At 49.0% G+C, this 17788-nt stretch overlaps 1 protein-coding gene across 3 annotated transcripts in view; it reads right to left on the bottom strand.

Annotated features, from left to right (window-relative positions):
- The window catches only part of LOC138491108 (probable cation-transporting ATPase 13A4), a 1567030-nt gene that overhangs the window by 620833 nt on the left and 928409 nt on the right, over positions 1-17788 (bottom strand). For all 3 annotated transcript variants that reach the window (XM_069617430.1, XM_069617431.1, XM_069617432.1), the window contains one exon: positions 654-740. In XM_069617430.1, coding sequence (XP_069473531.1) covers positions 654-740 — 87 coding nt within the window. The remainder of the gene's footprint in view (positions 1-653; positions 741-17788) is intronic.

The following is a 17788-nucleotide window of genomic DNA, read 5'->3' as shown; positions in this document are numbered from 1 at the left end:
GGACGCCCCACCACTGCCAACACACACTGGATTGTGTGATGGTGCACAGACCGATTTGATAGTAAAATTCATCTGTAGCGTGCAGGAAAGCCTGGCTCTGATGGTGTGTCTGTTCATGAGATAGTAGGGTCGCCTTTCTCGAGTATAGGCTGTAAAGGATGAAATACAATATTGGTTTTTTTTGCACTTCTACTAACCCCAAAGCATTGTATTCAAGTTATGATGGATTTTTAACATGGTTGAGTTATACTATGTGTATATAAGCGATGCTCCGTGTATACAGGGTATGAGTAAGACTTTATGAAGGAACTTTGGGGTCACCTTAACAAAGCACAGGTAAATCAAGAATGTGTTGCTATTAATATTACCCCTCCCCCAGTCCCCTTGTCTGACACTCCCTCTATTGATAGATTCATGCCAGTCTCTTCCTTCGTTTCTAAACTTGATGCACAGTTTTCTTTAGTAAGGAGCCAGTTTGTGTCTCATTGTGATGAACACACTTGCAGACAGTGTGGTTCATTAGAGGGCCACACAGAAACAGAATAAATGAAACATGAATCCGTTCCACCTATTACCCACATACATCATTCATTTCATCAGTCAACCAATGATCACTTCCCCATTGGTGGGTGATGTCATGACTTGGTTATTACCTGGACAGCATTAGGTCCTGGCTTGACAGTTAATGGTGACGCTGACTGTCCACCCGGGTCTTTGTCCGTGCCGAGGTCTTCTACTTCCTGCAAGAGAAGCATGGGTGGCGTTAATGTACGCTTATGACGTCATGCTGCATTGGGCTTCCCATTCTACATGTTCTTTTCATGTCCACATGGTTTTGCTCCAGAGAGCATTGTTTACCTCTAGCACAGTCTGATTGTGTTTGGAAAAACCGTGCAACAAAAGAGAGCTGATTTACTGTGCACACAAGCAAGGTTTGCTATGTATTAAATGTGCTTTGTGAACTAGATCAACATTGCATGTGTCAATGTTCCCTTTACCAACTGTATCCAGTTGCAATAGGAAGGGTTTGGACTGGAGCAGACACGTCCTTCCTTTGTGCTTGCCATAGAAGGAGTCCATGGTTTACACATGCTCCTGAGGTCTAGGCCAGAGTGGCCACGTGGTCATGGTCAGAGAGATCTGGGCGAGACAACCCCTTGACTTCAAAGCTGGCTATACCCCTGAGAGTCACATTCCCTGGCCATGCCACCAGGGGGGCGCTAGGTATGGAAAAGACCCGGGGCAGGCTAATGTTGGGACTGTCGGGGCTCGGGACTAGCTCGCCTTTTGGTTGCAGCCCCAGAGCTTCTATCCGGGGCTACAACTAAAGGACACAGGGCTATAACTCCCTGCGCCCCCCCCCCGCTATCCCCCACAGCAACGCCTCTGCACGCCACCCTGCCTATTGCGGGAAGCCCAACATGCAAAGACTGCACCTTTCAGAAACCCACTTGATGTCAGAGGGAAAACCTGCACTGGATCTGATCTGGAAAGATGGACCCTAACTTCCTAAAGGTCAAGATGGAAACAAGAGAACGTGACCCAAACCCAAATAATTAGAAACCGTATAACCAACCACTCCGAAAACAGACATATCCTCCCATAATACTACTCTTCCATGCAGGCAAATGCCGGGACAGACTAGAAAAACGCAATTACAGATTTGAGGGCACAACGACTATTGGGACAACCTGAACACTCCACAGAAGTGCTTACCATCCTCCTCCATGGAGAACAGTCATGAGGAAGCGTCACCCATATAAGGCCAGAAGGAAATGGAACCCTTCCTAGTGCAGCAGTAACTGCACTGCTTTCCCACACCACGGAGAACGATGGCACAGGAGCGCTCATCTCTCCTTCCCGGCTTTACGCATCAAAGCGGGCGAACCATCGGCAGCCACCCCTTTCAGTGAATCAAGGGCCAAGATCCTCATTCCAGGGAGCACACATTAAAGTTGCAAGTTACTAGCCAGCCATAAAATGTCACCACCTCAATTCTATAGATACACACAGCACACCAAGAGTCACATTCCAGTAGCCAATGGCTAGTTGCGAGAGCAGAGTGTGCACCCTGATAAACCCAAACCACATGCAGTGAAGATGGTTTTACAGTCTCCGAATAAATCAAAAAGAAGACTCGGCATCTACCCATAGGCTGTGCACCAGAGGTAGACAGTCACAGCGGCCTTGGTGTGGAGACTGGGAGAAAGAACTGCAGTGTTAGACCAGGCAATGGGGAGAACATTCTAGAAAGAGGTTTAAGATGGCGGCTGACCTACTTGGAGCCTAGAAGTATAGGGCTTTACAGTGACTGAGCCCTCTCAGACAGGCCCTATGACCCCACCAGCTTTTCAAGAAGAAGTTAGTCATCCCACGCCATACACACGGGCTATCTCCCAGAGCAACACATAGAGGCAGTTCCAAAGGGAACAGCTGACGAGGTGTAGATTGGAAGTCTGGAGGAGCTTTGGAAAGTGCTGCAATTGAGAGCCAGAGCAGGGAGAGGATGCTGGAGTGAGGTGTGTGAAGAGCGGGAGAGTGGAAGAGTAAGGATGTGGTGAGGGGGAATAACAGAAGACATGAGGTAGGCGGAGGGAGAGCTAAAGGAGGAGAGGAAGGAGGGAGGAGCACAGAGGAAATTCATGGTAACGTTCTCAGAGAGCAAGGGGGTGGCATGAACGTTAAAACTAGATCTGAGATCATGCGAGTGGAGGATGTGTGTGTTTAACAATCATTTATTTAATACTCGTCACGCACTCTCACTTATTATCCCCGCCCCCTCCTTGTACTCAGCACTCCTCCTGTGTATGTCCTATTTCTGTTAGGTCATGTCTCTGTTCGTAAATGTATATTCATGCAAGGTGTACTTATTTCTCAATAGTTAAATATGATATCGTTACATCTTCATGCTCAGAATGGATGCAGGATATAAAGTGTTTCTGTTACACCTTGTAACATCCGTCGACTCGTTGCAGCATTTGGTTCCACCGGAAGGCATGAGCCGGCTCCCTAATCAAGGCAACCTCTTAAGGCATGTAACCTGTCTGTTCCTTTGTTTCTGTTTGTGCAGTTTCTCGCAGGATGGGCAGGAGCCAATCCTTTGCGCATCACAGCTGATCCGACACGAATGCCACCACCACAGCACTGGCTGCAGAAGGGCCATCCAGGCTGCCTCTAGCAAGGACAGGAGTCCTGCTTTATCGAGGAGCATACTCCTGTCCGTCTGCAGGCTGCCTGCATAATCACCCTATTTTACTTTATTTCAATGCTATTTGCTGTTCCAGACCATGTGGCGTCCCTAAAATGGCCGCTGCTTGTTGATAAATATTTAAAAAAAGGTAGCAGGCGCTCCTCTCCAGAAAGAACATGGCATGATAACCTGTTCTGAGATGAGAGTTTGCAGCACACGTGGACTCCCTGCTCACTGTGCTCAGAGAGGCGCAGCTTCACCTCACTGATGAGGCCCAACAAGGCTGAAACACGTGTATGGGGTTGCTGTTGGTACTCTTGTTCAGAGAGGAATTGCCATAGCATTTCGGTGCTGGACTGCCCATGTGGGCGGGACAAAGACTGATATGCAAATGGATATTTCCCATCTGTGAAAGGTACAGTGAGCAAAACGCGTGTGCTGCAAACTCTCATCTCAGAACAGGTTATCATGCCATGTTCTTTCTGGAGAGGAGCGCCTGCTACCTTTTTTTGAAACCACTACTTGTTGATGCCTACGGTCGCCTAGCAACCTGCAATGAAATATATTGGCTCGTTGCAGCATATCCACTGCGTGGTTCTGCCGGAAGGCGTGAGCCGGTGTTACATCTGCCTTACGTCCCGCTACGCGGTGACATAAGGCATCCATAATAAAAGCCCCGCCCCCGCTCCGTGTGGGCATTTCCGGGGCAGGACAGCAACACACGTGTGTCCGTGTCTTCACTGCTCCCGCTGGAGCTGCGTTGCGGGGCCTTGCAGCCCAAGGCCCTTATCTCCTATCTCCCACCGACGCCTCGGCCGGGAGATAGGACACAACACTGGCGACGAGGGAAGCGATCAGAACGGCACACGCAACGCCGCCGCCCAGCACACAAAGCCCTTGGCTAGGGCTACATTTTTGGAACCACGGTGGGGGGGTCCCAAACCCCCACCTGAAAAATATATATATTTTTTTTCATATTCTCCTCCAATCATTCGAGGAAACCCACAAAGCACAGGCTTGGATGGCAACTGATTTGCCCACAACTGCGGCTACAAATCCAGCACTGGGAGGCACAACACCAACGTGCAGACATCTTGGAGCCCACGACTGGGAAGCCAAGAGGAATCGCCCACAGCATACCAAGGTGAGGGAGCAATGTCACGAGTGTGCACTGACAGACGCCAGATCCACAAAATATGGCGACAGGCACGTCCACTCCCAGACCCGGCACGCCCTCCAGAATGGCCGCCAACCCCTCACCGTCCACGCCGCAAGCACGCCCCCAAGGAGGGACAACCATTGCACTCAGCCCTTTTGATCCATACACCGACCCATCATCGGTTGGCCCACGTTGGCAGCTGTGGATATAAAAAACAAAAATTTGAGATGGCGATAGATTGCAAAGATATTACCACATCAAGGAAAATGAGGTCGCACCTCCTGCTGAATGTCGGGGATGAGGTTCTATGTATTTTCAATTCGCTGGCGATCAGGGACAGCCTCGACGTCTACCAACAAACGAAGGACGCTTTGACGGCTCACTTCATGCCTCAACTCAATCCAGACTATGAAACATTTATATTCTGCACCACCATTCAGATGGAGGACGAGACACTGGATGCCTATCACACCAGGCTCTGGAAACTCGCGATCTCATGTGACTTCACCGACATTGAAATGGAGATCCGACGCCAGCTCATAAATGGGATACACTCAGAGAAGCTAAGGAGGATGGTGCTAAGCGAAAAAGGCATATCCCTTACCAGAATCCTGGAACTTGGCCGCAAGAGGGAGTTGGCACATGCCAGGGTGACACACATGGGCACGACCCTGCAGAAACTCCAGCCGGCACTTACAATGGCGACCGTGGCCCAAATCACGAACCGCCAATACACGAGGGATGAGGCCGGTAGAAACAGCACGCACCCCAGATGGCAACAGAGAATCCCACGACCCACCGAATGTGGGTGGTACGGAGGACCTTGCCACGGACGACACAACTGCCCGGACCAAGGCACTACATGCGGTGCATCTGGCAGAAAAGACCACTACGCAAAAGTATGCAGGTCGTCGGGGATGCAACAACAACCCCAAACACCCCAGGACAAATCCTCGAGAAAGAATAAGAAACAGGCCAGCGCTCGCCGCGTCGAGACCGCCAATTCGTCGACCGAGGAGGAAGGGGACGATGTGACACACACCCAGCAAGAAGCCGCGAACGACCAATGGAAAAAAGGAAAGAAAGTGTACCTGGCTTCAACACTAAACTACGGAGGCACAACACCCAAAAGGAAAATGCGAACGCGAAAATAGTAAAAGTAGCAATCCAAGGACAAGACACGCAAATGACCATAGACACCGGAGCATCCGTTAACGTCATGCCACTGACCGCATTCAGAAAACTACGGCCCCAACCTGTCCTGAAAACGACGGACACACTACTGTTTGCGTATGGGTGCAAAACTCCATTGCCTATAGTAGGCAGATTCCGAACCACACTCAGCAAGGGTGATAAATCACTGCAGTCCAAAATCTACGTAGTGAACGCAGGGATTGAGTGTCTTCTGAGCGGAGACGCGGCAGAAGACCTGGGACTTATAAGTTTCATATGCGAAGTGACCGAGTCACAAGACATCGACAGCATCCTCAGGAAGTACCCGAACCTCCTCAAGGGGATTGGCTGCCTCAAAGGAAAGTCAATCAAGCTGCATATCGATGAGTCCGTCCAACTGCGAAGAACGCCGTTCCACATACGAAACCAAGTGGAAAAGGAGCTCCGGGCACTTGAGAGAGCAGGCATCATTGAGGAAGTGACCGGGCCAACACCATGGGTGTCACCCATGGTCGTCACTAAGAAGCCCAAACAACCAGGGAAAGTGAGAATATGCATTGACATGCGCCTCCCTAACGCGGCGATAAAACGGGAGCGTCACATCACCCCGACCCTCGATGAAATAGTAGCAGACCTCACAGGATCCAAAATATTCTCGAAGGTCGACCTCAATGCCGTATATCACAAACTGAAACTTCACTGTGATTCCAGGTACATCACGACGTTCTCCACTGACATAGGCCTACACAGATACAAGCGGCTCAGCTTCGGAATCTCCTCTGCGGCCGAAGTGTTTCAGCAAACCATCCAAGAGGTAATACGCGGCATTCCGGGGGTACTAAACATCAGTGATGACATTCTCATACACACAGAGAACAAGGAAGAGCACGTACGATGGCTCTGCATGCTACTCAGCAGGCTAGAGAGTGCAGGCCTGACAATTCACAAGGACAAGTGCGAGTTCCTAAAGGGAGAGATCTCCTTGTTTGGGTACACTTTCAACAGGGCAGGCATTTCGGCAGACTACCAGAAAGTAGCGGACATCCAGGCTCCATCACCCGCCACCACACCAACGGAGGTTTGCAGTTTCCTAGGAATGGCAACCTACTGCGGAAGGTTCATTCCCAACCTGGCCACACTATCAGAACCCCTACGAGAACTCACAAAGGCTAACACGAAATGGGTTTGGGGGCCCACCTGCCAAGAAGCGTTCGAACAAATCAAGGCATCACTCTCGGCAGACACCACCATGGCTTATTATGACCCTGCACTGTCGACTGAACTGTATGTTGACGCCAGCCCCGTGGGTCTGGGAGCCATCCTCATACAGGTGGCCAACACAGGAGAGTCAATGCCGATCGCATATGCATCCCGCGCCCTGACACTGACGGAGCAACGGTACTCTCACATTGAAAAGGAAGCGATCACAGTGCTGTGGGGCTGACGCCACTTCCATCTATACCTGTTCAAGACCTGTACGGACCATAAACCACTACTCCGCATCTTCACGGGCTCTTCATCACACCCCCAGCCAGGATCGGAAAGTGGCTGCTACACCTACAACAATATGACTTTGAGTTAGCATATCAGCCAGGCAGTGGAAACCCAGCGGACTTCCTGTCGAGACACCCAGGAGCGGCCACACCGGGGTAAATACACGTGGCGGAAGAAACGGAGGAACACATCTGCCAGGTGATCCACACAATGAAGCCAAGAGCCATTGGAATTGAAGACATTGTAGAGGCCACGCAAAATGACCCATATTGTGATCTGGTGAAAGACACGATCATCTTGGGGGAATGGAAGTCTTTCCTAAGGAACATCCACAATAGAACAGCTGAAGCAAAAGAATTCCTCACTGGCATCTTCACAGTAAGACAAGACCTATCTATCACAGAATAAGGGCTCATCCTAAGAGGGACCCGAATCGTCATCCCACAAGCATGCAGGACAGAGTCGTGGTGTTGGTGCACGAAGGTCACCAGGGGATGGTAAGAACCAAGGCCCGGATCAGACACCGTGTTTGCTTCCCACATATCGATGAAAAAGTGGAGCAGCTAATCACCACCTGCCTCCCATGCCAAATAATGGGGGCGCCACCCAATCCCGAGCCCATTCTATCAGCGGAGCGAGGGTCCTCCAGATGGGACGCCATCAGCATAGACCTCTGCAAGATACAGGAGGGCACATACCTATTGGTGGTGATCGACGACCACTCCAGGTACCCCGAAGTCGAAATCGTCAACTCCACAGCAGCTGAGGCGGTCATACCCGCAATGGAGAAAATGTTCGCAACTCACGGCCTTCCAAGGAGGATTCGGAGTGACAACGGTCCACCATTCCAAGGAGAGGAATTCAAGAAATACCTCACAGAACTCAACATCCAATACCACCACATAATGCCTAGATGGCCGTAGGCCAACGGCGACGTTGAACGATTCATGCGAACAATAAACAAAGTCTTGCGCCTGTCGCGCATCAATGCAAGCCCCTGGAGAGTGGATTTATACAGATTCCTGAGGAATTACAGAGTAACACCCCACAGCACTACGGGAATACCGCAGGCAGACATAATGTGTGGAACCATCATCAACTCATCCATCCCACACCATCCGTTTGACAGGGCACGCACTGAACTAAGTAGGACCGTGGCATACGAACACATGAGCAACAAAAGGAAGGCCAAGAGGTCCCACCACCGAGTCGGTGACCAGGTTGTAATGATGAGAAACCCATCAAAGTCGAAATTAGACACCCAATACGACGCCGTCCCATGGATGATAACCCAGAGACACAGGACCATGATAACAGCCGAGAGAGGACAAAGACTGGTAACAAGAAAGGCATCTTGGTTCAAGGCAGTACCAAAAGATCTATGGACGGACGGTGAGCTGCAACCTGATGAAGAAGAGGACCCGCCAATGGGAGAGGAACATGACCACCCGGAAGGCGAAATTAACATGGACGACAGAGTGGAGGAACCGCCGAGTGAACCAGAGTTGGGTGAGCCAAACGATGAAGGTGAGCAACCCGATGGGAGTCACGGGATAGCACCCCGGGGTGGACGGTATGGCCTAAGAACTGCACCCCGGACCCCAGCCAGACTCAAAGACTATGAGTGGTAGAAGACCAGCCTGAGAGACTACCGAACTCACTGGCTAGACAGTTTCCCAAGTAATGTTTGTTTGTTAATGTTTTGTTTAAAATAAAGGAGGAATGTTACATCCGCCTTACGTCCCGCTACGCGGTGACGTAAGGCATCCATAATAAAAGCCCCGGCCCACTCAGTGTGGGCAGTTCCGGGGCAGGACAGCAACACACGTGTGTCTGTGTCTTCACTGCTCCCACTGGAGCTGCGCAGTGGGGCCTTGCAGCCCAAGGCCCTTATCTCCTATCTCCCGCCGACGCCTCGGCCGGGAGATAGGACACAACAGCCGGCTCCCTAATCAAGGCACCCTCTTAAGGCACGTATCCTGTCTGTGCATTTTGTTGCATTAGGGCCGTGGGCCTACCCACTATGCCAAAATCCTAAAACGCCGGACATGAGGTAAGAAGCATTCTATACTCTCAACGTCCTAAAAACAACTTTCTGTCGTAAACAAACAATACTATCCACACTATCCGTCCAACCTCTCTGCCGACTGAGCTCCAATGACTCCCACTAAGCGCCAACTCACTTAACTGGCAACGCTTGGCCTGTATCATAGCACCTTCTAAGCTCTCCTCGATCCCACACAGCACCCGTCCACAGACGTAACTCACCTGCCTATGCTGCATGCGCAGCACCTCGATCAGTGCCAATCATTATTTCGGAACTTACTTGCATCATCCTAACCAGCCATCATGAGGACCATCCATGACTGTCTATCGATCTCGCCATCGACTATCCATATGTTGCCCCTGTATATTCTAGCATTTCATCTGATACTATAGCACTGTTCTATGTTATTGTTGTACTATGCGAGTGTGTCTTCGTCTCTCCCACGACCAACAGTCTGTATCAATCCTTCATGCATTCAGCCTACTTCTAAAATTCGCTGGCACTGTATGACATTTTTGTGGTCTAGCACGCTGGCTATTGATGTTTTTGTTGCCCCCATTGACAGACTGTATGCGTCTCTGCTGTTCACTGCTGTACCTTCGCCTACGCACATTACCTGCATCTAGTGTACTCCGCTACTGCCGACTATTGTCGCACCGTTACAAATTTGTTCTGTTATTACTGATTTTTTGCCACATGTATGACTATATGCATTGACTGTAACCAGACCGCTTGGCTACTACTCTTCCTTTGCACCTATTGCTATTCCGCTTTGCTGTTGCTCCCTCTGTTGCTGTACCTAAGCCTACGTGCATTAATGACCCCTCTGCACCCACTGCTAAGCTGCCTTGTTGATGCGCTTTACTGGCGCTCATTGTTGCTTTGCTATTGCTCTGTGTTGCTTCACCCAGGCCCACGTGCATTACTGATCCCTTGCTTGCACTGCTACTCCGCTTGGTTGACGCTCTTTGCTGCTACATCCATGCTTATGCACAATGACTGCATCTAGTCTATGAGTAATAGCTCCCGCTAACCTGCTCGGCCCTAGTTGACCACTTCTACACCCACTACTAGCCTACCCCGTCATCCTGGGACTTTACCTAGCCACCTTTGACTTCATAAACGACGACTACACCTTTACTCACAGCCTAACACAACCCAACGTTGTATTGTCAAAGCATTACACTCAGTTCTTCCGGATACTGACTACACGGCGCTAGCACCCGTAATCTAAGAGGGTAACTCATCCTAGTATCCCTTGTTTCTCATGGCGACTAGGGGAAATCCCACTCCCAATGCCTGCTGATTGGTCCTTCTGCCACTCACCCTTGCATTGATATCAAACTACCTACCCACACCACTAGTAGCTCCTACTCTCTCCAATCTAAACAGTCTGATGCAATCACCGAGTAGCCTCCCCTTCATGTCCTCCACTATGTTCACTACACTACACATACCCACCACTCCCTTACCCCACCGCCGGTAGAAATACTAGACTAGGCTCTCGTACTAAAACTCAATCTTACACCCAACATAAAAACGCCCTGTTCAAAGACATTACCGCCAAAGAGCAGCAAATCCTGAATCCTACCACATCCCAATTTCAAACAACTAACACGCCCTCACAGCCTGAAGCTGCCATGATCAAGGATGCTCTTATCAATGCAAGATCCCTTATTGCCCATGCCCTAGACATCTCAGACCTGATCACCACAAACCAACTAGACTTCTTGGTGATCACAGAAACTTGGCTCCACCAAGCCGCTGGCCCTGCCCTCATGCTGGCAGTCCCTGACGACTACAACATCTTCAGATCAGACCGAACCACCAAGAGAGGAGGTGGTGTGGCCATCATCACAAGGAACTCTTTAGCTCCCAGAGAATGCAACACTACCCCCCCCTCGGGAGAACTCCTCTTGGTGGAACTTAAACTTTGCCCAGACCGAACACTCCTCATCCATATGTTCTATAGACCACCTGGCCAACTCTCCTCCTTTGAGGACAACCTATCCAACCTCCTCACTCAAAACACCAAACCTAACTCACAAATCCTCCTCTTAGGCGACCTGAACCTCAGCCTATATGATAGTCTGGACACCAATGCACTAGCCATCCAAAATATCATATCAGAACTAGGCTTCTCCCTAAAAATATCAGACCCTACTCATAACAAAGGTAGAATAGTGGACTGGGTCACAGAACTTAACTGTAATACCAATATTCTTACCAACTCCCCATGTGCATGGTCTGACCACAACGTCATCATCTTTGAAATCTCTGACGCCAAACAGCCCACACCTAAAGACTTCCAGGCCCCACCAGCACTAACAAGGAACAATTGCCTAATCACACTCGAGCGACTACTGCCATTAATTCAACCTATCATCTAACAACAACTGCCTCCAGGCATAGACCCATCCTCTATGGTAGAGCTATACATTTCACACTTGAAACACTTGTTTATAGGCGTGTTATAAATGCCATATCATATCATAACAAGAACCTACTAAACGCTCTTGATCAATTAGCCCCGCTCAAACTTAGGAAATCTAAACCAATAGTTCACCTCAATAAATGGTTTACCACTAAGCTAAAAACACTAGGCAAAGCTAAAAGAGAAGCAGAGTCCTCCTGGAAAAAAAACTTTCCATCCAAAACAAAGATAAATTCCCAAAATCTTCCACTATCTACAAATCAGCCATCGTAGAGACAAAAAAGGATAATTACTACAATAGAATTTCAAATGCCAAATCCAACACTAGGGAGCTCTTTTCCATCCTGAAAGAAATGGAATCGTCCATCTCACCCCCCGACTCTTGTAAGAAAGATATCTTATGGTGCACCAACATCCAAAAAGCCTTACTCAACAAAATCTCTCTACTTCAATCCATAATTGAAGCCAAAAGAATCAGCCTATCAGCCAACGCCACCCCCTACACTCACACTATAAAACAGACCAATCTAAACTCCCAATCCGCCACACCTACCACCCAAAACAAAGCTTTCGAATTCTCCCCGGTCACTCCAGTAGAGGTCGAAGCTATAGTTAAAAGCCTCAAACTATCCAGATGCCAGGGAGACTCCTGCCCAGCATCTATCATAAAAGAAGGTGCCAAAGAATTTGCCCCTTTTATCTCTTCTTTCATAAATGCCTCCTTCGCCTCATGCTCAGTGCCTAAAAACTTAAAAGATGCCTGGGTTATGCCACTCATCAAAAAACCTAACTGGATCCGAACATACCAACAAACTTCAGGCCCATAACCACTGTGCCTTTCCTACTAAAAATCTTAGACAAGGCAGCATAACAAATCCAGAATCATCTTGAGTCCAACAATCTCTTAGGCCTAAGACAATCGGGTTTCAGACCAAGACACGGGACAGAAACTGCCCTCCTGGATCTGAAAATCCAAATGGATGAAGCAAGAGATTCTGGCAAGCCTGCTCTTCTTCTCCTACTTGACCTATTGGCTGCGTTCGAGCTAGTCGACCACAGCATCCTCACCAATCACCTCACCACAGCCGCATCATTTTCCAGTAAGGCCGCCGCTTGGGTAAACTCCTTCCTAGTGGACAGATCCATGAGGGTCTTTTCCTCCTCTGCCTCAGCTGACCCCTCTCCTATCACATGCCGAGTCCCACAAGGTTCTTGCATCTCCCCACCTTTTACAACATCTTTACTAAGATTTTGTTCAACTACCTAGATGATCAAAGCGTCTCATACACAAACTATGCGGATGATATGCAAATACTGATCACTCTATCAGGCAGCTACCATGCCGACTCCTCACTGCTAAATGACATATATAGCAAAATTCAAGCCTGGGTGCCATCCATGGCCTTTGTCTCAATGATGACAAAACTGAGATCCTCCTCATTGGCTCCAAATCAAGACTCAACAAGCTAGGCCCACCATTGATGGCAACCACTTCAAAGTTGACAAGAAGCAAAGACTTTAGGTTTCTACCTAGACTCGACACTAACTCTCCAAAAACAAAACAAGGGCACCTCATCCTCCACAACTAAACGAATAAATGCCTGTATACCTTTCCTGAACACCGACAGTTGTCTTACTTTGGCAAGAGGCCTTATAATGTCCAAGCTGGACTATTCTTATACTCTCTACCTAGGCACCTGCCAGAGAAACTTGCATAAGTTACAAGTAATGAAAAATAATAATGCAGCCATCAACATTCCTCGCTCCAATCACATTACTCAAACTCTACGCAACGCCAAATGGCTACCCATCCAAGACAGGATCATCTTCAGAAAGCTCATGATCACACACAAGTGCCTCAATAACTGAGCTCCCAAGTACCTCATGAACAAATTCTCTAGAAAAGAATCTTCCAGACCCGCCAGATCCGACCACTCTCACTGCCTAAACATTCCTAAATTCAAACTTATTAAATCCGGCGGTTCCAGCTTCCCAGTGTTTGCAGCCAAGACTTGGAATAAACAACCATCAGAATTTAGGACTGACCCGGTATTCCTCTCGTTTTGGAACAAAATAAAAACCTGGCTCTTCCCCCTCTAAAACTGATCACGCTATCTCCACATATCTCTGACCCTCTATCCTGCGACCCCTTGACATGACCTTAGCTCTATGACCTCAGCCTCAGCTAATTCTGCTCAGGCACCAGATCATCAGTGCATCTGTATATTCCTGTATATCATACTGTAAATTCTATGTTACTTTAGCTCTTGTAATCTACTGTACATGTATGTAATGTTGCCCGTTGTATATTAATGTTTTGCACATTGTATATTGTAACTATGTACTTAAGAAATGCGCCCAGTTACCCTTGGGTTTGGTGCTATATAAGCAAATAAAATAAACAAACAAACAAACAAACGTTGTGCAATTTGATTTAAATAAAAACCTATAGACATAAAATGAAACCCTGCCGCATTGGAAGGTCCTCCTTTACTGCTGCTAACAGCATAATCCTTTAGTCTGGAACTCTAGCCCTCTGTATGCCCCTTGCCATGCTCCTACAGAAAATCCTGCCTGGGACTACCACTTCATATGCAAAATTCAAATGCCATAATAACTTTTGAACCTTCCTCAACTCCAACTTCCCGTTTACTAATCTCTCATGCAATAGCCGCAGCAACTCCTCTGTCTTCTCTGTGAGCAACCTGAAACCCATAGCCAATGAAGCCAACCCAAACCCCACGAAAGTCAATCTGGTGGATGGCTCCTCTGTCTTTTCTGATACTAGCGGAACAACAAAATCCTACATCAGGCCCTCAAATATATGCAGCATCCCGCCAAATTCCTGTTTATCGTCCAAAATGGTCCTGGTAATGCAGCGTCCAAAGAGATACAGTGCCCAAACTGCAAACAGATACAGTGCCCAAACTGCATTCCCAGCAGACGCGTCTAAAGAGATACAGTGCCCAAACTGCATTTCCAGGAGACGCGTCCAAAGAGATACAGTGCCCAAACTGCATTCCCAGCAGACGCGTCCAAAGAGATTCAGTGCCCAAACTGCATTCCCAGCAGACGCGTCCAAAGAGATACAGTGCCCAAACTGCATTCCCAGCAGACGCGTCTAAAGAGATACAGTGCCCAAACTGCATTTCCAGGAGACGCGTCCAAAGAGATACAGTGCCCAAACTGCATTCCCAGCAGACGCGTCCAAAGAGATACAGTGCCCAAACTGCATTCCCAGCAGACGCGTCCAAAGAGATACAGTGCCCAACCTGCATTCCCAGCAGACGCGTCTAAAGAGATACAGTGCCCAAAGTGCATTTCCAGGAGACGCGTCCAAAGAGATACAGTGCCCAAACTGCATTTCCAGCAGACGCGTCCAAAGAGATACAGTGCCCAAACTGCATTCCCAGCAGACGCGTCCAAAGAGATACAGTGCCCAAACTGCATTCCCAGCAGACGCGTCCAAAGAGATACAGTGCCCAAACTGCATTCCCAGCAGACGCGTCCAAAGAGATACAGTGCCCAAACTGCATTCCCAGCAGACGCGTCTAAAGAGATACAGTGCCCAAACTGCATTTCCAGGAGACGCGTCCAACGAGATACAGTGCCCAAACTGCATTCCCAGCAGACGCGTCCAAAGAGATACAGTGCCCAAACTGCATTCCCAGCAGACGCGTCTAAAGAGATACAGTGCCCAAACTGCATTTCCAGGAGACGCGTCCAAAGAGATACAGTGCCCAAACTGCATTCCCAGCAGACACGTCCAAAGAGATACAGTGCCCAAACTGCATTCCCAGCAGACGCGTCCAAAGAGATACAGTGCCCAAACTGTATTCCCAGCAGACGCGTCCAAAGAGATACAGTGCCCAAACTGCATTTCCAGGAGACGCGTCCAAAGAGATACAGTGCCCAAACTGCATTCCCAGCAGACGCGTCCAAAGAGATTCAGTGCCCAAACTGCATTCCCAGCAGACGCGTCCAAAGAGATACAGTGCCCAAACTGCATTCCCAGCAGACGCGTCTAAAGAGATACAGTGCCCAAACTGCATTTCCAGGAGACGCGTCCAAAGAGATACAGTGCCCAAACTGCATTCCCAGCAGACGCGTCCAAAGAGATACAGTGCCCAAACTGCATTCCCAGCAGACGCGTCCAAAGAGATACAGTGCCCAACCTGCATTCCCAGCAGACGCGTCTAAAGAGATACAGTGCCCAAAGTGCATTTCCAGGAGACGCGTCCAAAGAGATACAGTGCCCAAACTGCATTTCCAGCAGACGCGTCCAAAGAGATACAGTGCCCAAACTGCATTCCCAGCAGACGCGTCCAAAGAGATACAGTGCCCAAACTGCATTCCCAGCAGACGCGTCCAAAGAGATACAGTGCCCAAACTGCATTCCCAGCAGACGCGTCCAAAGAGATACAGTGCCCAAACTGCATTCCCAGCAGACGCGTCTAAAGAGATACAGTGCCCAAACTGCATTTCCAGGAGACGCGTCCAACGAGATACAGTGCCCAAACTGCATTCCCAGCAGACGCGTCCAAAGAGATACAGTGCCCAAACTGCATTCCCAGCAGACGCGTCTAAAGAGATACAGTGCCCAAACTGCATTTCCAGGAGACGCGTCCAAAGAGATACAGTGCCCAAACTGCATTCCCAGCAGACACGTCCAAAGAGATACAGTGCCCAAACTGCATTCCCAGCAGACGCGTCCAAAGAGATACAGTGCCCAAACTGTATTCCCAGCAGACGCGTCCAAAGAGATACAGTGCCCAAACTGCATTTCCAGGAGACGCGTCCAAAGAGATACAGTGCCCAAACTGCATTCCCAGCAGACGCGTCCAAAGAGATACTGTGCCCAAACTGCATTTCCAGCACACAATACTTCTGACGATGTACCGATAACAATTTAAATGGTGTCATTAAGTCACACTTTGACATTCTGATTGCTACCACCCAGTTCCTGACCAACTCAATGGCCTGAGTAATGTTGCTCTAGACCATCCCAACCTTCCTTTCTTAGCCTCCTTATTGATCTTCCTCTCACAACTCCAGAGTGCCGCTTCACTGACCATATTTTCTCAGCCTTTCTTCTCACCTCGGAACCTCTATCCTATCCTAAACTATTCTGAAAACCGTCCACCAAAACCTTTGCCCCTTCCTATCGGGATAAAACAGCAATATCTCCTTAAGGGTATGCCCCTAACTGGCTTAAGAATACTTTGGTTGCCTCTGCCCCTTTGATTAAATCCTGCCCCCCTTTCCTCTGCCATTCCGTACTGCGTGACTGCATGTTTACCTCCACGCCTCAAGCATTGGTGCTGAATTGCCTAAAACACATCTCAATTGAATGACCAGTAGACCATTGGCTGCAGTGCTGTAAATCTTGGCCACACGCCTGAATAGGTCGAATGGACCGGAAAGGTCTGGAACGGAAGAGGTAGGCCACTGGCCAAATGCCCTAACAGAGATGGCCTAGTAGGTGCCATCCTTTGCCACCACAGGTCCATGTCAAGCTTCCCCCCCCCACATTCAACCCCCCCTTATCCCCGCCCAAGGCTCCTCAATATAATTCAACTTTACCAAGCCATTGAAATTCACAGGCACCTTGCGTATAAACGTCCATATATCAGAATAGTGTGACACTTCTCTAAGGAATCTATTCACAGTTCACACTACCATAAATTAGAAAGACCAAAGCTCAGTTCTCAATAGTCATCTGGACTCTGCGCCTCTTACTCCTTTGACTCCCTCTTTGCATAACACTTCCCTATGCAGTAGCTTAAAAACTTCCACAAACTCCCCACTCCAAACCCTCTCCTGTGTGGAAAGCATCAAGCGTGCATCCAGCAGCGTTATTATCCCCATGTATGGAAACTTTCTTCCTTTCACCTAATCCTCTGTCCCCCCTGCCGTTTTCCCTCTTCCACCGGCTTTTCCTTTGTAGCCCCAACATCCACCACCATTCTCTTGCCCCTCCTGACTGTTGCGTGCATGTCGGCATGCCCACCCGTTTAACCCCTAACCTCTTATGACCCAATTTCTCCATCTGCCTTTCTACCATCACCCCTTCCATACGCATCCCAACATCACAACATGTTTTGGGAGGATAGCTCAAGGGCAGCGTGCTCGCCTTCGAAGCAAGACGACACGGAGCAACACAGATTCAATCCCCGGGTCCACCCTTAGAAACCTCTGGGTATTAAGCGCGTTATAAATAACCAATTATATCATATCATATCACCCCCATCTGACTTTCCAACATATCCTCTAGCAACCGGCACCCATTCC

This window comes from Ambystoma mexicanum, chromosome 10, assembly GCF_040938575.1.
Source record: "Ambystoma mexicanum isolate Mex_15411 chromosome 10, UKY_AmexF1_1, whole genome shotgun sequence".
Lineage (NCBI taxonomy): Eukaryota > Metazoa > Chordata > Amphibia > Caudata > Ambystomatidae > Ambystoma > Ambystoma mexicanum.
This window is presented reverse-complemented; position numbering and strand designations above follow the sequence as displayed.